The sequence below is a fragment of the Recurvomyces mirabilis genome, assembly GCF_035927965.1.
Source record: "Recurvomyces mirabilis strain CCFEE 5264 chromosome Unknown scaffold_46, whole genome shotgun sequence".
NCBI classification, from domain to species: Eukaryota; Fungi; Ascomycota; class Dothideomycetes; order Mycosphaerellales; family Teratosphaeriaceae; genus Recurvomyces; species Recurvomyces mirabilis.
Window position 1 is genome coordinate 62,922 of NW_027041980.1, and position 25,793 is coordinate 88,714.

Genomic DNA, 25,793 nt, shown 5'->3' on the forward strand with positions numbered 1-25,793 from the left:
ATGAACACCTTGCAATGCCAGCAATGCTCTGTACAACTCAAATGTCGGCGATCAAAAAAGGCATGCAGAAGAACTCGGCATGTGCCACACAATGGCCAGTAACCCTCACATCGTCACGGCAGGTTCCTCACGAACTCCCGCTCCCACCCTTCCCATCGTGCTGCTGCTGAACAGACTGCTGTCCCGAATTACTATAATACGTCCCATGCACCGCCACCGAAATGCCCACACAGATCCCCACAATCGCGGCAACAACGAAGAAAGCCATCAAGATCTTCATAATCAATCGCTGCCTCTTATCGAACTGTCCCCACCACTGCCTCACCGGCGCCGCACAACCACCACAGAACTTCCTCGCGTGTTTCGCCCGACGCGCCTCAGTTTTCTGCAGCATGAGGGTTTGTTTCGAGGGCCACATTTTGCATTCTTTGTTATGCTCCAGACTGACTCTGGACGTGAAGGGGTTGTTCTCATCATTCCGCGAGGCGGCGTGCGTGGTCACGGGTGTGAGGCCGGCTTCGAGGTCTTTTTCACTAGTGGAGATGTTGGCTTTGCTTGTTTGGCGGCTGTGGGTGGTTTGGACGCGTTCGAAAGAGGCGGGCAGGTGGGTGTAGAAGGGAGAGTGGATTGGGATGGGTTTGCCGCTGGCGTTGTATTCGCTTGCTATGTCTTCGTTTGAAGCGGCAGGGGTGAGGACGGGGGAGTCGAGGGTTTGGGGGGGTAGTAATGCGTCGTCGGCGGCGTATTGGGTGTGGGATTGGGTTGGGATGATTGAGGCGCCGAATGTGGTGGTGGGGTTGTTGGTGGATGCCATTGCGGTTGTTGTGTATGGGATTGGTTTGAGGTGTGGTAGTCCAGATGAGTGTTAGTGAAGAGGTATGTCGTGTCCTTTCTCCAGTGGGATGTATCGATATCACTGTGCCACCAGACGGTGATGATGTCGTCAAGACACGTAACTCGCCGTTGTGGCAGTTGGCTGGTGGTGGTTATACGACGTTGATGATCAAAAGTGTCTCAGGAAAAGCGTCGTTGCCCAATGCACCTCCCTGTCCAACCGTGTTCTATAGTATCGAGGAAACCACGTTCGAGCAGAGCGTTAATATGTAGCAGAAGTGACAGGCCAGATCATATGAGAAGATACAATAGAACAAGAAGAGACAGTAGTGAATATGTGGTCTAGATCGTGCATTGCATTGCTTTCGATATACCTTCAGCACTAGCCCAACCTACCCGGAGTCCACGACGCTGGCTTCCAGCTTCACCTCTCCCATCCTTGGCCATCTCTGCCGCGCACATGCCCCCCGCCGCCACGCTGTGTACGAAACGAGCGAAAGACAGCAAGACTCTTCCCCAGATCGGCAGGAGTAAAGGCACATTGGCAGGGGTTACGGCACCAGCCGGCCAATGATTGCAAGCGAGAGGCAAAATGAGGCTTAAGCTTGCTGCTCCTAGCACTCTTCCGCCTGCATCTCTGCCGTGAACTCTACCTCCATCTACTGCAGTGCGCAAGAGAAGAACGGGTGTGCTACGAGGTCACCTGTTCGATTGTCTTGCATGTGCCAGCCGTCCACATAGCGGCGTGGCAAGAGTAGAGAGTCACAAGCTGCTCGCCACCATGATGCGCTGTTCCTGAACGTTGAGGCAAGATGATTTCGATTGGGAAGAACCCTTGCAATAATTCTAGTCTCTATCGGAGTCGATGGCGGGCGTCCGAGCATACATGTCTCATCGCCAGCTCAGCGCTTTGTGGTCTCCATCGTAAAGCCACTTCTGCAATATTATTACGCGTCATGCACCGCGGACAAGAGATCGATATCGCAATGCGTCTTGCTCGCCGCTTAGAGTAGGCTGTCGATATCTCGGTACACTATCTCGTCTTGTGGCCGCTAAGGCATGTTGCGCACGCGATCCACTGCACGACCATAAGAGCTTCCATCCTTTACGCCGCCAGAAGTAAGAGTCTCGTTTGAGTGTTCGGTCGGGCGAGGAAGGCAGAGTGCGCTTCACGTTGACTAAATGAAAACCCTTGGCTGAGATGCCATGGAATTGCTGGTATTACTTTTACAGTTTCGTAACAAGACAGAGGTCTTCACATGTTTACCTCAAGCTGCATGTCCATGAAGCCTTCCTCATTAAGCTTCTTCTCGAGCTCCCAATACGGCACGGCTCGCCAGAAACGGTCTTCTGCAACTACAACGCGAGGAGACAAACACTATCAAGTCGGACCGTATCTCCATCCCATCGTAGCCACTCTTTGGTACCGTGGCAATCTCCGTACAGTCAAACGCTGTTCATGCTTGGGCGAAGACATTCTGCGCCAGGGGTCGTTCGTCCACGTGCTATGAAACGGACGCCAGTGTCTTCATACTCTTCCCCGCTCACGCTTACGGTGTCCAATGGCTGCTTCGTATGCGGGCCCGGTTCAATGATCACACTCCGAGCACGGTAGGGCGGTATCGGCAATATAGCTGAGCTCGATGCCATCTGCGTAGCCCAATTCGACATGTAGCTTCTGTCGTGAATAGGTCGGTACATCCTATAACCAGTTCTGAACTTTTCATGGTCTGAATGTTCGTTGAAAGTCATGGCCACCATGATCGTACTCGATCCTCAAACTTGAGCAGACCTTGCCTGGTCGACAGCATTGGCAAATTCATTGCTGACAGCCAGACCGCACATCATCTTAGGAAACTCAAGCAGCTTACCAACATCTGTGGTCATCATGTAGCGGCGAGACAAGTATATGCAGAGGCTCTTGCATTCGAGATTAGCGCGTCGCTGCAGCCACCACGAGGGATAGTCCAGCATCTTCGCGTACCACCATGCCAGTAGCAGGAGGGCGCGTTCGTCCTTTTGATGTAGTCGGTCCTTGAATTCGGGCTCCATATGTCCGATAAAGGAAAGGAAGTAAAGGATCGTGGAGTGGGTACATTGTATCGGCAGTAGTCTGATGACGATGGAAGTGGCGGTGTGGTAAGGGTTGCCCGTACCATCTGATGTACTGTCATAGCCACACAGTCTTGTCAGGACAGGTACGAAAGCCTTCAGCTCCGGTCTTCGTGCCAAAGCTGGCGGGTCTTTGTCAAACTGATACATGAGAGCCGGTCGCCAGATACTGTCTTCGCGCAGAGGATCTGCAAGCCTCCAGACTTCCTTCTTGCCATCGCTCATACGCAGCCAGTCGAGATCCTGTGGAGCGGCTGCTTTGAGAGGCCAGGACCCCTCCGCCGTCTTGGCATCGACTGCTGCTATGGTGATAGCGCCTAGCAGGGCTGCGGCTGCCCACATCGCGTCCTTTTCGGAGTGCGCGAGAGGTGCAGAGAGCATTTTGTTGAACATGGCCGTGCCGTGGTAGTGGTGGAAAGTCTCCTCTGTGGTTGGGCCCTGCCAGGGGTCGTCGGAGAGGTAGCGGTCGTGCATTAGAACGATCGTGAATATGATATGCGTAACATAATCGTGGTGCATGCCCAGTTGCGTGATCGAATCCCTGTAGATGTGGATGGTCTGGGCAGTCCCAATGGTGAGGACCGTTCGTTCGTGAAACCTCCTTAGTCTGTCCAAGTCTCGCGCCGTGCAGACGTAGACTTCATCGGTATCGTGGAGTTTGAGAGGATAGTCCAGCATGCCAAGGATAATCTCCGCAGGTGGTGTGGGTGGTAGATTGAGGCTGGCATTTGTGCCGAGTGGTCGACTTGGCTTGGGCATTATATTTGCCACCAAATCCTCCATGCGATCTGCTGTTGAAGTCGGGAGCTGTGATGTTTCTGCAGGCTGGACTTCAAAGGCGCCTTCGCCATCATGTTGAAGCTCGGTTGAGGTGTCGCCGCCTTCGTAGCTGCAGGACACTCCATAAGAACGACACTTCTCACAAGCCGGTCTGCCTTCGTCACACTATAGTGGCTGCTTAGCTGGAGTGGCATAATGGTGGCAATGTTCAGCGTACTTTGACTCGTCTGAGTTTGCAATTACCGCAGCCTCTTCTTGACTTCGTATGCGCCTTACGCTTACGTCCAACGTCTGCCATATTCGCGGTTCCTAGCTATCGCGTGGTGTTCTGAAGTTGCAGATGGTGATGCTTGAGCTGAGCTGAGCTTGGACGATCCCACCACTCCTTCCTTCGCTCGTATAGAGTACGGAGCACAGACCTCTAAATGCAAAGTCGGAATCCTCATCACCTTCGTTCTCATCTATCAACTGCCTGCACTCGTATCAAGGGAACGCTATGTGCTATTTCATTACAAGTAGCATCTCTTTTTCAGTCGTGAACGATCGGTTTCACGAAACATCGCACAAAGGCACGGCGATGGCCTCTTGGTCAATCGCTAACCAATAAGCGCCCAGCTTTCCATTCTCGAAGCGCGTCTCGAAACACCCCTACCGCAAACCTCACCTCTCAAGAGCCTCATACCGCCCATACGATCGGGGTCTCGTTCACCATTATGATGCGTCTATATCTGTCCGTATGTCGCGAAAACCGCGCGTACTGTATGGCGGTGCCGGGATACTGGCAGTGACCCGGAAGAACAATGGCAGCGTTACTTCTCATTATTCACCACCACGTTCTGCGTAGGTTGTTGTTGTTCCTCTTTGTCCTTTTGTTCTGCTTCTTCACTGCTAGCAACAACCGGATTGTCTGCTTCGCTACAGTACTTCAACGCGCTGGCCGCATAATTCTTGTAATAGGCACATATCGCTCCACGACGTCCGAAACACATCGACAGCGCAGGCCGCATCGGTATATCCTGACTCTTGAGAAACTCCAAAGAAGCAGTCAACCACGATCACCCTCGACCTAGACACTCCCATCATGTCCTCTAGCTTCTCCAATAGCTTCGAGAAGCGCGTCAACGCTGAAATGGACATCTCTGACCACTCAGACGACCAGTATGGCAGCGAGAAGAAGCCTAAACCATCAAGTGCACACTACGATGCGGAAGAGGTGGACGCAGAAGTGGCACAGAAGAAGGACGACCCGCCTAGATTCTCAACGATCTTTGGCGTGCCTACAACAGACCCAGCTCCGGCGCCTGCACGAGAATTCGAGAGCTATCCTGCACCGCGACCAAAGTCGGGTGTTCGAGTGCCTATGGCCGTGGTTGTCGTAGTTGGCATAATTCTGCTCTTCGAGACCACGGCTCTCTTTGCATTTACAGTGATTGGGCTTTACAACAGTCTTCCTGCTCGACTTGTCGGATCCAATTGTGTCTGTCATGACCAAATTCCAACTGTCAATATTGCACCGAATTTCGTGATCGGACAGGCATCTGGAGTGCAGACACAGACTGTAACGGTTGCCGGCTCACTCTCTGATTTAACAATTCCACCCAAGACTTCGACGACCTTATCCACCGCCAGCAGCACAACAGCAGCCAATGCATCTTCGCAGGCTGCTGCTGGGCTCGCATCGGACCTACTCGGCATACTCCATACGACACCCACCGCGAGTAGCTCGACAAAGCTTGTACCAGGTGTTGCCACATCCACGGAGATTCTGTCTCAGATTCCTCCTCCTAGGAGCACTGTCAGCAGCGTCACCCGCATCACGGTTGACCCGTCAGGTGCAACTATCGCACCCAGGCCTACAGTGACTTCTACTACAGTCATCGATGCTCTGGCCGCTGCAGGGAGCACCAGCCTCGCAGCGAGGTCTGAGAGCAGTAACACGGAAGTGACGCTCCCATCACCTTCGAGTTCGACACTTGGGCCGGCACCGTCCACACTGCAGACGAGTCTGGTGAGCATAGTAGCGCCACCAGCATCGATCACGGTTGCTTCATCAGCGGATGCTGTAAGTTATACACCTACGTCATCAACCACTACATCGGCTCAAAAGACCGGAAAAGTGTGCATTGGTGGGGCGGGCGCAGTACAGCAAGACTGCTTCTAGGGAGATGTATGACTAGACGAGTTGAGAGATGATGAATGTACGAACGGCATGTTGTAGACGTAGCGTGATATACATGAGTATGAATCTAGCATTTGGCGAGTAGCGAACAATCATCGAATGAATAAGCACTACGGTTCTCAACATTTTTCATTCTCATGCCCTTTTCCTATTTTAGTTGTCCATATCTCTCATACCCGATACTTCTTGGCTTATTTGACTCGACACTTGGACAGGACATAGTACCTTACCGTCTGTCTAGAGGACTGTGAGCTTTTTGTAGGCTGTTGGTGCGGCGCGTTGGTCTCGAGAGAGTGGCAGGCACGCAGCTTCCACATGATTGGCTGAGTCATGTGTGGCGGCTTTTTGGCGCGGCATCAGATCGATTGCGTTGCGACTTCTTCTAAAGGTGACTAGAAACAACTTCAGCCTCTCACTTCTTCGTTCAATAAAGTCTTTGAGATCCTGTAACCCAGTCACACTCGAAATTGTCCTGCTAGCACGTCTGCCAAAAGACCAGAAACCATGAGCTGAGCAGTCGACAAAAGCACATCTCTTGCCACAACCACAATCATGGCTTCCGCCACCCAATCGCCAGAGCAGCGTGAGCTGGCTCTGATCGGCAAAGTCGAAATGCGCATAGCACTCGCCGATACAGACAACAAATTGGAGGCCATTCTCAAGACCTACTTGCCTCCGATACTGCTAAAACTCGCATCGGAACACGTCACCGTACGCAACAAGGTCATCTCAGTCTGTCAACATATCACTACAAGAACGAAACCGAGCTCGGTACAACTCCCGGTTGCGGCTCTGGTCAAGCAATTCCAAGAGCAGGAGAGCTCATTCGTGCGTCACTTCGACCTACTTTACATCCAGCAAGGCGTTGGTCGGCTATCATCATCAGAAAAGGCTCAAGTGCTCCCGGTCGTTCTCGCTGGTATTTCGAAGAGTGGCAGCCACGGACCTCAGATCTTCAACTTGCTATTACGACTTCTCGAATCCTTCACGTTACCACCCAGAGGAAGCAAAGAAGATTCGGAGCTCCGCCAGCAACTTGGCGTTTCGGATGCGGACGCTGGATACGTGGCCACGTGGATCGGCAAGTTCATCCTCTTCACGCCGCAGAAGGGTACGAGTAGCAATTGCCCGGGATTAAGTTCTGAAGATTATGCTTTCATCAGCATGCAGAACAAGGATGATCTCTGGAGTCCGGCATCTGGTGGCCTCAATCTGCTAAGAACGAAAGTACTCGCAGCCCGACTCTTATCTAGCGGTTTATTCAATGACCAGGAGCGCTTTTTACCAGCAATGTGTGCGTCTGCGGATCCGGCATCGACGATCAGTGACGTTGGCGACGACATATTGAAGCGTGCAATGCCTGTGACAGATCTAGAAGACGAGGCCTTGGTTCGAACATTCTTCTACTTATATTTCGGAGTCGATGGTACGCCACGAGTGCGCCCGCCGCTGAGGTTGAAGATTCTTGGCCTCCTCAACAAATCTACTCACAGCACTACATTCTCGCACTTCATCATGCAGATAGTCGATGACGGCGTCGCACAGCCAAATTTGGACGGCGACGATACAATCATGTCCAATTCTTCTTCAAGGTGAGTAATTCCATTTCTCGCTCACTGCAACGTGAGTTACTGAGCATGCACAGAATCTCCTCGAGCATACAGATTGAGATGCAGAATTTCAAGGGCTAATCTTTCATCCGTAGTATAAGTAACGCTGGACGAGAGATTACGAAGCTGCGGGCGGCAATTTTTCAATACGTCGACTTTGTGGCGCGGTACGGCTCAGTCGACAGCTTACATGCCATAGCTCCACGAGTCATAACACGACTACGAGACTTCATCGAGAATCAAGGGTGGCCCAAAACGGGGCCGAACGAGGATATAGTCTCAAGAGGCTACGCATATGAAGTCGTTGGATTACTTGCGAAAGCTGGAGCCCGAGAAGTCCTGGTAGAAACGGAGCATGCTTCCCTCGACTTGGTCCGTTGGCTGTTCGAATCACTGGCAAAAGACTCCACTGGGACTTCTTTGGTTGTCAGCATTGAGGAAGCGCTCTCCACAGTATTGAGTGCACTGTCTCGGATCGAATTGACTGCAGAGGAGCAAGCTGTTCTAGAGGACCTTCTCACCGAGCAAATGCACCAGTCAGCCGACCTGGAAGGCAATCAGCGGCTGCGGAGCACACGATATGTTAGCATACGGTTTGCCAATCGCTGTCTGCCATACTCATCGATTAAAGCAAGATGGGTCGATGTACTAGGGCTGGGTGCTACGAACGATCGAGGTGAAGTGCGCGAGGAAGCTGAGCGAGGTCTTAGCCCATACTGGTATGGTATGCTCAATGGCTCTCTAGGTACTGTTCAACCGCAGCAGCTACAATTCCCAACATTCGATGCCGCTGTCAAACAGCTGTTTTCTGGAAACACAACCAATAATGCGAAGGAACCCATGGCAGTATCTGTACAGGCGAAACGATCACATCCACAATCCTTCAGCCATATGACTGCGTTTGCTCGACATGTGCTATACAACGAAGCCATGACTCAACATGGCGCTCCGGCCAACTTGGATAGCGAGTGGGAGAGACGGATCGATGCAGCGGCTGAAAGTGATGAGACAGCACGAAGTTCCATTAGGCGATACGTTGCGGAGAGCACTTCCCTGAGCTCTGTCAAGATCTTGGCCAGTGCCCTTTTCACTAGCCTCACAGATGCGACTGGCCCGTCTACTCAAGGAACACCACTGGTCGAGCTGCTCTCCCTTTGTCCAGATGCCGTGATCGAGGTCTTGCTACCGCATACACAGGAACTCATGCCTGTTCTACAAAGCAACAACCACTCCCGTCGCATGACGGCAGCACATGTTTATGGTCTATTGTCTAGCCACCTGAAAGCTCCGGTCTCGACTGTAGAGTTGCAATTGCATCACCTTGAGGCCGTTGTTCACAAGTGGGATACAGCCATCGGCGCTGCTGCAAACCAAGTTCATGGTTGCGCAATCGGCCTCGGCTACTACTATAGTAGAAAATCGTACCGAACGCAGACCGCGGTCAGTGGCGACGAGCCAATGGCCTATCTCAAGAATATTGTTGATATCACCACGTCCTCCAAAGACAGCAACCTACTGGAGGCTGCGCATATAGTACTTGGTCAGATGTGTATGTTTGGTGCTGTGACTCTGGAGCAGTTGAGTGGCCTTACAGAGTTCAAAATGCTCGTCGACAAGGTATATGACACTGCCAAGAGCGGCAACGAAACCGCAGTTCTGGCACTAGGTCAATTGTCGATGGTGCTGCCTGAAGATAAGGGCAAAGAAGACTCCGATCTGTCACAAATCGAGGAGGCTATACATAAGCTACATGAGATCAAGCAAGCAGAAGCACATTTCGCGGTTGGCGAAGCCTTCAGCTACATTGCCTCAGGATGGCAATCGAGTGCCTTGGCGACGAAGCTTGACATCATTGGCGAAAAGCCATCGAGACCACTGCGATCATCTACACTGGCCCATGTTGTCGACCGTGTCTTGAGCGATTGCGGCAACACGAAACCAGCACTGAAGAAAGCCGCTGTGATCTGGCTTCTGTGCCTCGTCCAGTTCTGTGGACATCAGGCTGAAGTACAAGATAGATTAGGGAAGTGCCAGATTGCTTTCAAGCGCTGTCTAGGTGATCGAGATGAGCTTGTGCAAGAGTCTGCCTCAAGGGGATTGGGTTTGATATACGAGAAGGGAGACAGACGGCTGAAGGACGATCTTGTCCGCGATCTGGTGTCTTCGTTCTCATCCGACAGATCGTCTCAGCTTGCTGGAAACGTCTCTGCTGATACGCAACTCTTCGAGCCAGGTGCGCTACCCACTGGAGAGGGCTCGTCAGTCTCGACGTACAAGGACATCATGAGTCTAGCTTCTGAAGTTGGCGACTCGAGTCTGGTCTATAGGTTCATGTCCATGGCCTCATCTAACGCCATCTGGTCCAGTCGAGCGGCGTTCGGCAGATTTGGCTTGAGCAATGTATTGTCAGATTCGAGCGTGGATGGATATCTTGCCAACAACCCAAAGCTATACCCCAAGCTTTTCCGCTACCGCTTCGATCCGAACAGTGGTGTGCAGCGATCCATGAACGATATCTGGAACGCTTTAGTGAAAGACTCTGCGGCTACAATTGATCAGCACTTCGACGCGATCATGGACGATTTGCTTGTGAGCATTGTTGGCAAGGAATGGCGAACAAGGCAAGCTAGCTGTGCGGCAGTCGCAGATCTTGTGCAAGGTCGATCGTTAGACAAATACGACGAATATCTGGAACGTATCTGGACGCAATGCTTCAAGGTGCTTGACGACATCAAGGAGTCTGTGCGAGCTGCTGCTGCGTCTCTGGCCAGGGTGTTGACTGGCGTCTTGACCAGAGCACTCGAGGCGGACCATTCTGCGACAAAGAACGCTTCTGCTATGCTCAAACACGTCTTGCCATTTCTGCTTTCCACCTCTGGTATGGAGTCCGGTGCGCAAGAAGTGCAAGGCTTTTCGGTGAGCACTTTACTCGAGATCATCAAAAAGGCCAATGGCAGTACTCTTCGGCCGTTCATACCGGAGCTCGTAGAACGGCTCGTCGGATCACTCAGTACACTCGAGCCAGAGGCCGTGAACTACCTTCATCTGAACGCTTCCAAGTACAATCTGACCGAGCAGAAGATCGACGACATGAGGCTATCGAGCATCAGATCAAGCCCTCTGATGGAAGCGATCGAGCGGTGCCTGGATCTGCTTGACGAAGAATCGATGCAACAATTACAGCCCAAGCTTGAGAGCGCAATGAAAAGTGCGGTGGGCTTGCCATCGAAGGTGGGATCGAGTCGTGTGCTGGTCTCATTGAGTACGCGAAGGCTTGCTGTGTTCAGACCGCACGCCGACTACTTCCTTCGGCTTATCGAGAAAGTCTCGCTTGACCGCAACGACACTGTCTCCAGCTCATACGCTGTGGCTGCAGGTTATCTTGCCCGAGCAGCTTCCGACAAGCAGTTCTTAAGACTAATGGCATTCGCGAAGCGCCTGTACTTCGATTCGGAAGGCGATCGGGAGGCTGTCACGCCTCGCCGTAGCATTCTGTCCGGAGAGATCACGTACGCAGTCACGAAGCACGCTGCAGACCGCTTTAACGCACTCGCATCATCGGCTATGCCATTCGTGTTCATCGCTAAGCATGACCAACACGAACAAGTGAAAGAGCAATTCCAAAATGCTTGGGATGAAGTCGTGGGCGGTACACGCGCCGTGGCTCTTTACCTTAGCGAGATTGTCAGCTTGAGCAACGAATACTTGGACTCACCACAATGGGTGCTAAAGCATACATCGGCTCGTGCGATAGCAGACGCCGCCACGCTTGTAGCCACCCTGGATTCGAAGCAGATGTCGCCTGAGCGCGCAGCCACTGTATGGGCGGCGCTCGAAAAGGCAATCGGTGGTAAGACCTGGGATGGCAAGGAGGTCGTACTGGCCGCATTCAGCGTGTTCGTCCAGAACAGTGCCTCATACTACAGCAAGCATCCAGAGATTGCATCGAATATCGTCAAGGTAATAACGATCCGATGTATGTTTCATATGACACGTGGCTGACCAACAGTATAGATTACCGTACGCGAGGCCAAAAGACAGAATCCAGCATATCAACCGTATGCCATCAAGGTCCTAGGTGAGGTTGCGCTTGCTCGCACGGACGTCGATCTGTTCCAGACAGTCTTCGGTATCACGCAACCACTTCTTGAGAAAGACGCAGACGGTGAAGCCATGGACGTTGACGGAGAACGACCCGGGCGGGAGGCAGACGAGCTGTGAGTGTGCCAACATGTAGTGAAGTCAACGAGTTGCTGACAGTCTGGTAGAAGACAGGCGATCTCCGCAGCCGCGGCGGAGACTCTACTCGCATCCGTCAACGTGGTAGTCATGGATGATGAAACCCTGGTAAACGCCATCACACAGACTGCAGGCGCCTTGGTTTCGATTCCAGCTCCGTCTACGTCAATCCGGCGCTCAATCTATAGTGGCTTGAAAAAGCTGTTCGACAGAGTCGAGGATTCCGACCGAGGCAAATGCATCAGCACCGAAGCAGCGGATACGATGAGACCGCTGTTATTCGGCCCGGATCCTGGAACAGAAGCCTTGAACCTATCGAGAGCAGCGGCCATCATCTCCGTGGTCAAGGCTGTGCCTCACTGGGAAGTAAAAGATCGAATTCGCACCCTTGTCAGTGAAGAGAGGTCCGCAAAAGTTCGAGGCCTTCTTCAGACCGCCTAGCGTAAGCCACTAAAGTGGGTACATGTAGCGCCTTTCTAGACATTTCAATTTTCGTTCAATTGCCGTACAACAGCATGCATGGCAACGTGTAGATGGTTGCATGCGGCGCAAGGCCGCCCATCGTACCGTGACAGTGCCAGGCAGATCGATATGCTGTACCACCATCTTTGTCAGAGCGAGACCGAGTCGTGGTAGTAGATCGGCAGATGACGCAGCGTCGTTAGAACTTGTCGGCTCTTAGCGAGGAACGCCAACCGGGCTTCGTAGCGACAATATAGAATTGCGCCATCCGGCCCTGTGTGATCGACTGCTTAAAGCAATCGCGTTGATGACATTCAGTGCTCAATCTCGGTTGGTGCTATGTCTCCACGAGTAGCCCGAACAGGCCGCTTCGATCGAGAAGCAATTTCGTTCATGCTCGGGAATGAGCGAGACGCTGACGCGTTGGGCGGCCACGTTGCCACTGTTCCCGGCGCAGAATCGTGTGCATCTGGAAGGTTTCAAAATCCTTGTTTCCCACGCGACAGATGCGTTGTGGCTGGCATGGGCGCCGCTCCGTCCACGCACCGCCAATACAGCCGGATCTGCAGTGTTTCACGGATGATCTTCTGCCACGCGAGCTCTCGATCCGCATGAGTCGCTCGACGCTAGAAGGAGTTTATTAGATTCCGTCGCTTCTAGCTTACCTGCCATGGGCCGATGCCGATTCTTCTGCCTCCAGCTGAGGCCACCTCACCTCACCCGCAGCTCAACTGCATACGCCATGAGAACATATGTGTCAGAAGCCTCCGAGGCCTAGTGCTCGTCTCAGGTCCGGGTTCCGGGTAGCATGGTCTGAGCTCAGCGGTCAACTGCTCTGGGTGAGTACAGTTTGAGTTCTAAGCCAAAGCCTTCGATGCAGTTCCTTGCATAGAAGCCAGCCCAGAAGCCGACATCACACGCGGACAGCACGTGGGAGTGGAGCAGGTACATTAGCGTGACGCGGCCTCGCCAACTCGTTGTTCATCATGCATACGGCACCTCAAGGCAGCCACAGTGGGCTAGTAACGATCATTAGATCCAACGCCGTCGCGCCTCCTTGCTTTGATGTGTTTTAGACCTCACGGATCCGGACATGCTCTTGGCTAGGCAGCTCGTGGCTAACAACAACCTTCCTTAGTAGACATGGCGCATGCCCGCACAAATGCCGTCAATGCCCACTGCGTCACCTCTGCTTCGCCTCTGTAAGTCCTGGCTGCATAGTGAGCCCCTTCTAGTGCGGGCCGTGAAGGATGGCTTCTCCAGATGTCTCGCCGTCTCCTCCCCCACCAGGAAAACATGCAACCGCATCATTAAAGGGGAGGTCGTGGTCGCCGAGGGTCATCTCAAATAACTGATATCCCCGCCGCTCATTCAAAAGAGACTTTGACAAGCTCTGGCGACGGTACGACAGGAGAGGGGTTCCCCTGGTCTGACTCGATACATGACTTGCTATTGGCTTCATGTGTTCGCCAACCTGTACCTATACTGCTTCCTTCGGAACATGAGATCGGCTTCAGCCGCAGCTAGCCGACTATGCAGCCTCATGGCAAGAACTCTTCATCCGGGAGTCGTCGAGGCGGATTGCCTTCTCTTGCGCCACGCTCGTCGCCATCGAATTCTGGTCAAGACCGCGCTTCTGCTACTTCCGCTTCTTTATCTGGTCGCCCGCCGCGACTTTCACATCGTTCGAGAGCAGGCTGCTGGACTTGCAGAGGGAGAAAGGTATGGAAGGAATTGGCATTGGAATTTGCTTGGGGTACTAATGAAGTGCAGGTGAAATGCGATGAGCAACATCCTCGATGCGGAGTATGTAACGACCTATTTCCGAGTGGTGCGATGTGTCTGACATCGAACAGCCGTGTACCAGGTTGAACAGAGAATGTGATTGGGATCACCGATGGAACGTAGGTCAATCTAGACGGGAATTACAAAGTGTATGCAATCTGACCTGATTGGACGCGCAGTTCAGCGACGCCACGCCAAGTACGCAAGGCAAATATGCTAATGTGACGACGACTGGAAATTTTGTATGGGATCGTATGTGAAACTAGGTTGTTGGGAGCAGACCCTGTGATGCTGACTTCTTGTACAGCCAGCGCCTCACAAATTCCGAATTCAGATGTTGCTCGACGTTGGGACGATCTACCAGCATTCACCACATTGACAACCGACGAAGACCGAGAACGCAAAGCAGAGACTCAGAGGCCAGGCACGTTCTCCGTCATTGCTACTCCCGAGAGCTTTTCCAGTCTACCAGAATATGCTGCGACGAGCTTTCGAGCAAGTGGCCGGCGCGAAAGTGCCCAGTCCCTTCAAGAGTCTGTGACCAGCTCGACATCCTCAGGGGGCCGTTCAATCACTAGCCATGACTTGACCACGGTCGTCCTTGATCGCTTCGAGGATGCCACCTCTGCAAGCGGTGGTGCTTACTCGCTCGCTACGTCTCCCCGCCTGCCGAACATGCCGGATGCGTTACAACGGCTCTCGATATCTACATCAACACCAGTCTCTATGCTACCCGCTGCTGTCAATCAACTCGCTACACTTCCTGCTGGGGACGCTCATCTGATCGCACACTTCCGGCAGAACATCACACCGAGACTGCTGCAGCCGACCACAGATGACAACAATACGCAAGACTTGGTCCTGGGCTCTACTAGGGATCTTTTCCAGATCGAGTCTGCACGTTTCACACCTGTAAGGAAAGTCATGAATGGAAAGAGTGGCATTGGCTAACATACTGTACAGCTACATCACGCCATGTGCGCGATAAGTGCTCTGAACCTTTCTTACACTGGAAGGATCTCGCTCGAAGAAGCTCTACAACACTACGAACATGCGCTATCTGCCACATTAACGCCGACTACGGCCGACCACATGCTCTCTGATGGCGTTTTCCTTCGTCATCTACTACTCTTCATCTACGACATTTGTGTTCCCATGGCTCCCGATCACGATGGACATGTAATGTGGGCGACACATCTCAGCCATCTTCGCACGATAGCCGTGCAACGCCATCAACGTTTCGGCAGGGAGCCACATGGATACCTGCTGTGGTTGATTTGCGAGCTTGACATGAATGCTTGTCTACTAGGCAGCGGAAATGGCGAGTTTGTCAGCACGATGCTACAGAATAATATGCTGCCCACTTTGGACCAGCAGATTCCTGCGTCCTTGATAGGCTCGCCATATTCACAGAACGAGGCTCGCATCTTGCCAGCGATACAACGACTCAACGAAGGAGTTGTACTGAATACGATCAAGTTGGCACAGCTGGCACAGGCTTGTCGGAGTGAAGCTGCTGCAGTAGCAGTACCATCACCGGGCGCCAATGCACGATGGCAAGCCGCCGTGTCACGTTTGCAGGGCGACTTGGTCAACTTCTGGACAGTGTCATACCCGGAATTTCTTGGCCCGGATACATGGGAAGCAGGGCGGGCACTCCCACCACGACCACGATACGTCTTCGAGCATGCTTTCTTGCTATACCAAGCATCCATCATCTATTCCAGGACCTCCATGTTTCCATCTCAGCGAACTATACCGCTTGCCAACCAAGCAGACGTATACACAGACACAGAGAGACGATGCTACAGCATTCTAGCCCTTGCGAGCGAACACGTCTCAGCATCGCAACAACGCTCAGACTCCAATACGATGTCATACAGACATATGGTACTGCCGATCTTCATGGCAGGCACATCAACGACACAGGCCGATGGTAAGAACCAGGCCATACATATCATCAAAGCAATGGAGAGTCCAGCGAAGGGAAGTATTGGACAGAATACGCTGCGGACGCGACAGCTGCTCTTGGCCGTGTGCGAGGAGCAGGGACGCGTTGTCAATGCTGGTGGGAGGATGGAGCAGGTGGATTGGTTCGCCATCGGTCGCGAAAGAGGGTTGAATATTGTCAACTGCGGCCTGTGAACGTTCACAGAAGCTGAGATAGGAAGCACCAGATGCTGAAAAGTATTGTATGACTGATGAGGCATCATCTGCCACCCTTTTAGGTAGACTACGTAAGCAAGCGGTCGCACATGGCATCCCTAACAGCAGTAACAAACCAGTAACAGAACAATCTACGATACCCCTTGTATAGCTGCCCAATACTCACGAATCCATGCGCTCATGTAGCTCGTGCCCTTCCGCACCAATGCGCGCGTGGTGACTTAATCGTCGTCTCAGACATCCTCCGCCTCAACCCGACACAACACCTCCTCTAAAAACCCCTCCAGCACCCCTTCAACCCCATCACCCATTCCCACCGGCGCCGTAGCATCGAGGGCATCGATCTCCTTGAACAGCCTTACGATTTTGACCATGCATTTGCGGATCTGATCGTGCGCTTGGCGCTTGTGTTCTAAAGCAGCTGGTGAGGGTATTTGATCGATATTTTCTGAGATGGTGCGTGAGGCTTGAGAAGCGGAAATTCGTTTTTGCAGGGTGCTTAGTTGGTGGCTTCGGCGATGAAGGGCGGCTTCCAGGGCTGGAATCACAACGGAGGTTAGGGCGGTGACGGGTTGGTCTGCTTGTGATCCTGGTGTATGTTGGTGCTGATGTTCTTGTTGACCAGGTAGTGATGCTGTAGAGGTGCGGCTTGATGTGGAAGTTGTGGCTTCAGCTCTGTCGTTTGGCGGCAGTGGTTGCTCGTCTGTCGAAGTGCGTGACGTTGTCGAGCTACCATCCATGGGCGGTGCGAAGCTGGGCAGCGGCTTCTGGTAAAGCTCATTCGTGCTTGCCGTCCGACTGCCATTGGTCGGTCTCTGTTGTTGAGCGTGCATGGCGCCGAAGTCCGTTGCTTGGACTTGACTTTGTGGAATGATCTGCTGTGGCTGTTGTAATACAGGCTGCGCCAACGGCTCGTCTTGAATATTCAGCCCTTTCATAAACTGCGACATATCGCTTGCAATACTTTGCTGCAGGAAATCGTCATTAAGCATCCTCGGCGTCTGTGGCGTAGCGGGAGGACGCGGTGAACCGGTCGCAGGATCGACTCGTCCAGGTGTATGTGACACAGGCTGCTGTGAACTGGCGACAGGCTTCCGGCTCGGTGTCTGTGGCAAAGGTACTTTCGCCGCAGCAGAAGGCGATTGCAACGGTTGCGCAGGTCGCTTTGCTGGTGATGGTGTCTTGGGAAGTGGCGGAGGTGGCATGGCTCCCTTGACCGTACCACTTGGGTCATCATCTTCCTCTGCACCATAAGAGTTTTCTTTGTTAGAGAAGGATCGTTTCGTGGGCGAGGTCGAGATGTGCGAACTTCGCGAATTCATGCCGGCGTTGTTCATGACTCGTAGACCGCAGGGAGCCGCACCATTTCCTCGTCGACCAATTGGTCTAACGGTGCCGAAGTCCCAGAGATCTTCTTCTTCGCTGTCTCGCTCCGGCGAGGAGTCTCGATAGTCCTCGTCATCGTGGTCTTTGCTCTCCCTGTGCGTGGCTTGCCATCTCTCGTGCCGCTCGATCAGCTCTGTGAGATATGCAGTCTTCTTCGCCTTCCGTACGAATGGATGCTTCAACAGCTCTCGCGCACTCGGTCGCTCACGTGGCTCCTTCCGTAAGCATCGATGCACGAAGTCCTTGAACTCTCGGCTGAAGTTGCCTTCTAGTGTTGGAGCAGGATTCTTAGGTATGAGGAACAGCACTTTCATAGGATGTATGTCGCTGTACGGTGGTTCGCCTTGCGCCAGCTCCAAAGCTGTGATGCCGAGAGACCATATGTCTGCTTTGTGGTCGTAGCCGGATTGCTTGATAACCTCCGGCGCCATCCAGAAAGGCGTGCCGACGAAAGTGTTCTTCTTCGTCATAGTCGCTGTAAGCTGGCCACTTACACCAAAGTCTGCCAGCTTCACTTGACCATTTGCGCCGAGCAAGATATTGGCGGCCTTGATGTCTCGATGTAGCTTCCCATCACTGTGCAAGTATTCTAGGCCCAGCAGCAGCTCTCGAACCACAATGCAGATATACTCTTCCACCATATTTCCAGGCTTCAGCAGATCTCCACAGCTTCCTCCCGAGCAGTACTCCATGATGATCCACAAATCCGAGCCTTTGAGGTAAGAGCCATAGTACTTGGTGACATATGGCGAGTTGAGGCCGGATAGGATGCTGATCTCTTGGATTATATCGTCGACCTCGTCGTCCGCATTCTCAACATCGATAATCTTGATCGCTACCGACTGGCCGGTCTGCTTGTGTACACCTTTGTAGACTTTGCCGAAGCTGCCTCCTCCTATGCATGCTTGTCGTGTGTATAGCGTCTCAGGGTCGGCTGTGGAGGAGGACATTGTGCCTGCCATGGCTGGCTGTTTGTATATGTTCTTTGCTCAGGCGATCGTGAGGGTCGTCGGAATGTGTTCGACGCTGTTGTGATCCTTCTACTCGTGACTTTCATATACTCGATCATGCCTTCACCCAAAGTGTATAACAAGCAAGCCCTACTCAGGAAAGTGTTTTTGTCATTCAAGAAAGTGCTCTCTAAGATGCTAGTCAGCAAACATTCACCACACTACCAGAATATTATGATAAGCATCAGGATTGGTGTTACGGAACAGTCTAGCGCTACCAATGTTATGGAGATGCATTGGCCCTCGTCGTTGGCCGGTCGATGCGGGGTCATGCATGATGAATTGCCTGTTCCTGAAACCATTCACTTACCTTCTATCACGCCAACATGAGACTCGTATCTGCGTTGCTACCGTTTGCGACCGCCGTTATTGTGTCTGCTCGAGGCAATGTCTTTCCGCAAGAGTCGTTTCAGGCCGATACCGACAGCACGAAACACCTTACGCATGATCTGATTGGCCTACATGCTAATCTCACGTCTATCGAATCCATCACCGGCAATGAGGAAGGTGTAGGAGGATGGCTAGCTGATAGCCTGAAGTCGCAAGGCTATCATGTCGTGAAGCAGTACATTCAGAAGGATCCTGCTCGATTCAACGTGGTCGCGTGGCCAGGCAAAAGGAAGCAAGATGTCAAAGTACTCGTGACTAGCCATATTGACACTGTAAGTCTTTCAATACGACAGCCATTTCTAAGAATGGCAGCGCTGAACCGAGGGTAGGTACCACCTTTCTACCCATACAAGCACGACAACGACAGAGACAAGACCATCTCCGGCCGCGGCTCAGTAGATGCCAAAGGCAGCGTCGCCACTCAGATAATCGCGGTCAACATGCTCATCTCAGCCGGCAAGATCAATGTCGAAGATGTAGCACTCCTCTATGTTGTCGGCGAAGAGACTGGCGGCGACGGTATGCGCAAAGCAAACTATCTCGGTCTAAACCCCCAAACTATCGTCTTCGGCGAGCCCACAGAAGGCAAACTCGCCTCCGGCCACAAAGGCAATCTCGGTCTCGTCCTTCAAGCAAAGGGTAAAGCTGCTCACTCCGGCTACCCATGGCTCGGTCGTTCCGCGAATGAAGTTCTGGTCAAAGCCCTAGCTGCGCTCATGGAGCTGGGCCAGAACTTACCAGAGAGCGACAAATACGGCATCACGACCTTCAACATCGGCAAGATCTCGGGAGGGGTAGCCGCAAATGTCGTAGCGCAAGATGCCAATGCCACGGTTGCTGTACGTATCGCTGAAGGAACACCTAGTTCTATTCGCAAGGAGATCAATAAAGTCACCTCCCTAGCCGTTCAAGGTTTTCTCGAGGACGATATGAAGGTCGAGGATGTGATTGAAGTCTCGTATACGAGCGCTGGGTACGGACCAATCGATATCGATCATGATATTCCTGGTTTTGACGCCATGACTGTGAATTATGGCACTGACATTCCTTGGCTTGAGAGCACGGTCAAAGGGCAGAAGAGGTACTTATACGGGCCAGGGAGTATTCTGGTAGCACATAGTGATCATGAGATGCTTACTGAGAAGGAATTATATGGTGCCGTGGATGGATATCAGAAGATCATCATGAATGCGGTCGGGGAATGAAGAGCCGTAAGACGACGTGTTGGTGAGGCGGATCATAGACTTGTTAGGATGTCTATACAAAAATCCACATATGCCCTAGATACCGGCGGTTCTCCATATCATTGCTGAGGCTCATGGGTGTGTGTTCCACACTTGGTACCGCGAATTATATATAAGCGCGGCGATAGCTGCTATCATTGACACTATTGAGACAGTAATCCTCGCACTTCCAGCCGAGGTCGTTGTGCTCGATGCTCCGGCAGGACCTGCGGTGCCAGATGATCTTCCAGTAGTCGTTGGAAGCCTGGATGACATCGATTCACTTCCAGAGCTCAGCGGGACTGTCTGTGTGCCACCAACCACAAGGCCACCAGAGCCAAGACTCAAAGCGGTCCCACTAACAGTGAGGGCTGCTCCACCGTTGGACAGCGTAGTACTGTCGACAACTACGGCACTTGCGCCATCTGCCAGAGTTGTTGGGACCACGGCTTGGCCATTGATGGTGGTAGCAGAAGCTCCACCAGGCGGTGGCAGAACATTTGAGGTCCCCCCTACCACTAACCCTCCAGATGCTAGGCTGACCACTGTACCGCTGAATGTTACTGCTGAACCACCGGCGGATAATGTGGTGCCAGCTACGATTAAAGCAGTCTGGCCCCCAGCTAGATTGGTCGGGAGAAAGTCTTGGCCATTGATCTGTGTCTCTGAGGCCCCACCAGCTACTGGTAGAGCATTGGTACTCTCGCCAACGACTAGACCACCAGAGGCCAGGCTGACCACTGTACCGCTGACTGTGATTGGTGAGCCGCCGACTGATAGAGTAGACCCTTTCACCACCACAGCACTCTGTCCGCTAGCCAGAGTCGTTGGTACAACAGCCTCACCACCCACTTGTGTTGCAGAAGCGGCACCAGCAGTTGGAAGGGCGTTCGTGGTACCGCCTACAACCAGACCACCACTCGCTAAGCTGAATACAGTGTTCCCCACCGTGACAGCTGCGCCTCCAGCAGATAGCGTCGATCCTGCCACAATCACAGCAGATTGTTCACCATAGATCTGTGTGGCCTGGACAGTCTGGCCTCCCACGACTGCTGAGGCTTGACTCTGCGATAGACCGTCGTTAGTGCTCGGATCGACGGCCACCGCTGAAGCTCCAGCGCCACTTACGACGTAGATACTGCCTGCAAAGGTAAAGCTGAGCGCCGCAGAAGAGCCGGGGTCTACGTTCGAAACTGCTTGACTGCCTGGCTGCGAAGTGGCTGGGTCTGCGTTACCCGACAAAGCTTGTCCTTGAGATGCTTGTGCTTGAGTCGCAGGAGCCTGCACTGTCGGTGTAGATGGGCCAGCAATAGACTGACTCCCACCATTGTCGTTGCCCGCCTGAGCTACCGGGGTGGTCGTTGGAAGGTTGTCGGCAGCTGCACTCGTCTGAGGGGCATCTTGTGAAGTAGGTGTAGATGCCGGTGACGCTCCTGTGGTAGTCGCACCAGCAGGCACGGTCGGCGCTGCTTCAGATACCACCTGCTGAAGTGCAACAGGCGGATCGTACAGTCCCTCGAGCTTTAACACGCATGTAGACCATTCTGGGTCGAGAGTCCTGGCTTGCGGTGGTACTAGTAGTTGTGGTTTGTACTCGCTTTCCAGGATGATCTTGCAGAAACCAGGGTCAGCTAGCTGGCCGTTGAGATAGTCGCCGTACTGGAGTGTTGATGTTGAATACGCGACGGCTTCGAAGCAGGCAGGTTGGCAGAGGAAAGCACTCGCGGGAACGGGTTCGTTGAGGTCTGCATAGTTGAAGCTCTGAAGAGAAGTCAGTCCAGTTCCAATCTATCAGCGAAGGAAATAGCTTACATAGCCAACAGCATCATAGAAGTACGAGTATCCGCAACCAGAATAGAGATCTGAAGATGGCAGCTCAAGATAGCCATCGGTATACGTCGAACCAACATACCTCGTGGTAGCCAGGTTATCAGTAGTGCCCAAACGACCAGAAACCGCATCACCATAACCGCAACCTCGAGTGGCAGACATGACATCGAAAGCAAGGTATGCTCTGTTCTCGTAGAATGTTGTTCCAGAGGACACAACATAAGGTCCACTGTTCTTCGTGCTGGTGTAGTTGAGCGGCACGTACGGGCAGACTGATCCCTGATCGACTTGCTCCTCAATAGCGATAGAGAGGGAGTTCTGGGCATTTATAACGGTGGCGCCGGCGTAGGGACATAAAGTGCCTTGTGCAAGACCTGTCTGGCATTGATCTCGCGATGCACTTGACGTGAATGGGAAGTACAGAAGCCTTACGTTCTGGCCTGCAATCGTACAAGGGCAGTTCGTAGAAGTGGACGTGTTTGCGGCGATGACTGTGCCTATGCCGCCAGACACTGATTGTGTGATACTGCTCTGATCCGCTGTCTGGGTCGTAGACGCTGTGATGAGCTGTGGAGCGTCATAGATCAACTTATCGCCGTACTGTGTCATCGTGAACTCTTCTCCAGCGCTGTAAGGTTCCATCGAATTCCAGTCGATCTGGACGAGATACGTGGACTCATCGTTGGCGGCGAAAGTTGTGCCGTCTATGGTGAGCTTGGGTGGGTTGGTAGCAGCAGGCAGCGCTGTAGAAGAGCCGTTGACGGTCACTGCTGTCAGAGAAGCATCGAGAGACACTACCAAGGTTATTTGTGGGCTGTTCACAGACGCGTCGAGCCAAGGATTGGAGACGTATGTGGTGTAGTCGTCCGGGTTGACTGCACAGGAAGGCGAGGGTATATTCGTCGTTACAGGCAAAGAAAAGACTGTGCTGTTAGTCACCGTTGACACGGCTGTAAGCGAACCCAGAACTCGCTCGTGGCCATCGCAAAGGGTGGTCACGGTCGCAGTGTAGCTTGTAACAGTTGTGTAACTCGTACTAGCCACCTTCTCGCCGTACTGAGATGCTGACTCGGTGAGATATGAGTAGAGCACATTCTCGACATTGCAAGCCACTGCATACGCGGATCCTGGGTTCCGTTAGACAGAGTAAATGCCATTGCATGGTTCATATAATACCTGTCCCGCTGGCCGCAACAGTCCATGTCGGACTCGGATTGCTGTATGGGAAGCTTGTAACAGGAAGCCCAGCCGGAACAGCAGCACCTCCAGACGTGCTATTGACGACTGCTATAGGTTGTGTTGCTGAAGATCCATTGACAGATGTTGCGCCGATAACTCCAGCAATCACATCGCCCACACCCGTGTTAGTACTGTTCTGTCCCAGAGCCGTACGCACCAGTATTGAAATGGCGAACACGCCACGGTGATTTCTCATCTTGACAGATGCGCAAGCACGACACGCAGCAAAGGGAGAATGAAATGGTTGGAAGAATGTCCCCAGCGACTTCTCTTACCTACTCGTATCTCGCCAAGACGACCAGCACGTACCTTGCACCGCCTTTCCAAGCCCACGCATCGGTCTGACCAGCGATCTACACATGAGGATGCACAGCGTACAGTAGCGGCATGGCATGTTTGGAACGTGCAGGGTAAGAACAGAAATGAAGGATCTGGGCTTCCATGATCTAGCGGCGAAGAGCTGACAAGCGGGACCCACTTTTCATCTTTGCACGACCACAATGAGAAACCGCTGATGCATGCAGCTGGGATGTATGTAAAAAATGTCCGATTAGTTCTATGCTGCTCGATATAGATCCTGCTATATGTGACATTACCTCAACCGGCTCACTTCCGACTGCTGTGTTCAGGTAGCCATTCGCCTTTGTTCAGGCCGGCCTTCTCCATCAATGCACTAAAAGTTGTGACGCGCTTGTCAGCACGTCCAGATGCCCCAAGAGGACTATTTGCGCTGCTACTTGCACCCGTCGCCGTACCGTTATTGCCAAGTCCAGTATACTTGCTAGGTGTGTATGGCGTCCCCAGCTTTCTTCCCACATTACTCTCGCTGTTGTTCGTGAAGCCCCGGTCCTTCATGGACGTGTAGTCCAGATATGTGGATGCTGATGGCGCATATGGTGCAGGCCCAGCGTCTTCCAGATCAGCTGCATGCGAGAGCCGCCATGACTCGGCAGCACTAGTGTATACTTTTTGAGGTTTGTAGACACTAGAACCTAGTGTTGCCGGAAGCTGGATTTGTGGTGGTCGTTGGTCGGGCGTATATGGTTCGTTATTAGGCATGAGCACCTGTATGGTCTCTGTGCTATTATTTCGGGTCATCCGTCGATCGCTGCCTCGTGAAGCATCGGTCATGTGCCGGCGAAGCGAGTATGAGCTCTTTTGCTTTCTGAGTGCCCTGACCGGGCTGATGCTGAATGAGAGTGTGCCGCGCTTCAGATGTGCTGGCAAAGGAGGCTGGGTAGATAGCGGGGTCGCCGGCGTCTGATTCATGAAGGGCGATCGACTAAATAGTGCTTTTGCTGCCATTGGCGTTCGCGCAGGAGTTCTGGGTGCTGATGTAGGACCAAAGATGTTGACGCTGTAGCCATTCTCACTATTCGTCCCATCCGGTACACGTGGTGGTGTACCGCGTAGGAAGTCAGTCCGCGCGGCTGCTGGGTCTGGCGTAGGCTCGCTGATGGAGCGTCCATGCATCGTTGGTCTGTGACTGAGTGTTGTCAAGTCGGTAAGTGTATCACGTGGGCTCTGCTTCTCGTTGTAGTACGCGTTGGTAGTCCTCTTCTTTCGTCGGAGCAGAATAAATAGAAGGCACGCTATCAAAAGTGCTCCCAGAAAGACGCCTGGCACAAAGCCAGCAGCGAAGGAGCCTCCTGAGAAATTCGAAGACGAGGAGGTAGCGCCACCGTCGACCGCTTCGCCAGGTATAGCAGTAGCAGAAGCACCGTTTGATGTCGTAGGTGTAGAAGCAGAGCTCGTGGTAGTACTTCTAGTGGCTGTGGCGCTTGTCGAGGCTGTAGCTGAGGATGTGGGAGTAATAGGGCTTGCTGCTGTTGCAGATGACTGTGCAGTACATTGCCCGCCACTACACGAGTAACCCATAGGGCAACAGCCGGTGCCACACATACTCAATGATAGTGTTGGGTTCGCGTGCAGCTGACTGTTCGGTACCAAGGTCGCATTCTGTAAGCTTTGATCGCAATTGACTGGATTGATGATCTGGCAGTCCTGGCCGGCAGGACAGCATAGGACCGCCTTTGTGGAGGTCGTGTTCAGCGCTAGACACTGGGTGCTGGAAGGACAGGTGAAGTCGCTCGGGTAGCTCGCCCCGCAAGAAGATACAGAATTGTCTCTTGAGAATAGGTTGTTGCCACCAAGACTCCTTCTCTCATTCGGGTCGAAGGTTGCCGGTACCCAAAGGACGCGCGCTGCCGCGGGGACACCGAAAGCCACCGTCCACAAGCATCGCGCCGCCATCGTGCTGATGTATTAGATTGAAATGCTCTATATTGTGGTCGTGTCTATCGTGTTTAGGCGTACTTGTTGCGACCAGCGCGGATTAATAGTGTGGCGAGAACCAAGGAAACAGGCAAGTGGTCGCGTCAAGGTCGCAGAGAAGGATGCGAAGAAGGTGAGAAAGCTCAAGCAACTAGGACATGCGAAGACAGCAGATGAAAGACAGTCTTACCGCGTCAAAGACGTGAGTCTGTCGAGTGTCGAGACCGAAGCGCGCGATGCATCTGTAGGCTCGTACAAGCGCGTCAAAAGGACT

At 52.9% G+C, this 25,793-nt stretch overlaps 9 protein-coding genes across 9 annotated transcripts; 4 read left to right on the forward strand and 5 right to left on the reverse strand.

The window, feature by feature from the left end:
- Window positions 1-127: 127 nt before the first annotated feature.
- LTS14_010638 (uncharacterized protein) lies at window positions 128-814 on the reverse strand (the record flags this gene model as incomplete). Its single annotated transcript, XM_064843314.1, has 1 exon — window positions 128-814. One exon carries the CDS (start codon window positions 812-814, stop codon window positions 128-130), a length of 687 nt encoding a protein of 228 aa, XP_064689116.1.
- A 1,796-nt stretch (window positions 815-2,610) lies between these two features.
- On the reverse strand, window positions 2,611-4,024 carry LTS14_010639 (uncharacterized protein; the record flags this gene model as incomplete). Its single annotated transcript, XM_064843315.1, has 2 exons — window positions 2,611-3,891; window positions 3,944-4,024. The coding sequence occupies 2 exons, from the start codon at window positions 4,022-4,024 to the stop codon at window positions 2,611-2,613; spliced, it is 1,362 nt and encodes a 453-aa protein (XP_064689117.1).
- Window positions 4,025-4,807: 783 nt separating this feature from the next.
- LTS14_010640 (uncharacterized protein) lies at window positions 4,808-5,903 on the forward strand (the record flags this gene model as incomplete). Its single annotated transcript, XM_064843316.1, has 2 exons — window positions 4,808-5,788; window positions 5,844-5,903. The coding sequence occupies 2 exons, from the start codon at window positions 4,808-4,810 to the stop codon at window positions 5,901-5,903; spliced, it is 1,041 nt and encodes a 346-aa protein (XP_064689118.1).
- A 554-nt stretch (window positions 5,904-6,457) lies between these two features.
- On the forward strand, window positions 6,458-12,195 carry ECM29 (proteasome component M29; the record flags this gene model as incomplete). Its single annotated transcript, XM_064843317.1, has 4 exons — window positions 6,458-7,497; window positions 7,611-11,475; window positions 11,530-11,732; window positions 11,784-12,195. The coding sequence occupies 4 exons, from the start codon at window positions 6,458-6,460 to the stop codon at window positions 12,193-12,195; spliced, it is 5,520 nt and encodes a 1,839-aa protein (XP_064689119.1).
- Window positions 12,196-13,759: 1,564 nt separating this feature from the next.
- On the forward strand, window positions 13,760-16,146 carry LTS14_010642 (uncharacterized protein; the record flags this gene model as incomplete). The annotated part of the gene is made up of 5 exons (XM_064843318.1): window positions 13,760-13,938; window positions 14,084-14,120; window positions 14,181-14,253; window positions 14,309-14,913; window positions 14,965-16,146. 5 exons carry the CDS (start codon window positions 13,760-13,762, stop codon window positions 16,144-16,146), a joined length of 2,076 nt encoding a protein of 691 aa, XP_064689120.1.
- A 254-nt stretch (window positions 16,147-16,400) lies between these two features.
- PAK6 (serine/threonine protein kinase, STE, PAK/STE20) lies at window positions 16,401-18,515 on the reverse strand (the record flags this gene model as incomplete). The annotated part of the gene is made up of 1 exon (XM_064843319.1): window positions 16,401-18,515. The coding sequence occupies one exon, from the start codon at window positions 18,513-18,515 to the stop codon at window positions 16,401-16,403; it is 2,115 nt and encodes a 704-aa protein (XP_064689121.1).
- Window positions 18,516-18,889: 374 nt separating this feature from the next.
- LTS14_010644 (uncharacterized protein) lies at window positions 18,890-20,158 on the forward strand (the record flags this gene model as incomplete). The annotated part of the gene is made up of 2 exons (XM_064843320.1): window positions 18,890-19,225; window positions 19,283-20,158. 2 exons carry the CDS (start codon window positions 18,890-18,892, stop codon window positions 20,156-20,158), a joined length of 1,212 nt encoding a protein of 403 aa, XP_064689122.1.
- A 111-nt stretch (window positions 20,159-20,269) lies between these two features.
- Window positions 20,270-23,441, reverse strand: LTS14_010645 (uncharacterized protein; the record flags this gene model as incomplete). Its single annotated transcript, XM_064843321.1, has 3 exons — window positions 20,270-21,937; window positions 21,989-23,133; window positions 23,183-23,441. 3 exons carry the CDS (start codon window positions 23,439-23,441, stop codon window positions 20,270-20,272), a joined length of 3,072 nt encoding a protein of 1,023 aa, XP_064689123.1.
- Window positions 23,442-23,851: 410 nt separating this feature from the next.
- On the reverse strand, window positions 23,852-25,498 carry LTS14_010646 (uncharacterized protein; the record flags this gene model as incomplete). The annotated part of the gene is made up of 2 exons (XM_064843322.1): window positions 23,852-25,041; window positions 25,150-25,498. 2 exons carry the CDS (start codon window positions 25,496-25,498, stop codon window positions 23,852-23,854), a joined length of 1,539 nt encoding a protein of 512 aa, XP_064689124.1.
- Between the last annotated feature and the right edge of the window lie 295 nt (window positions 25,499-25,793).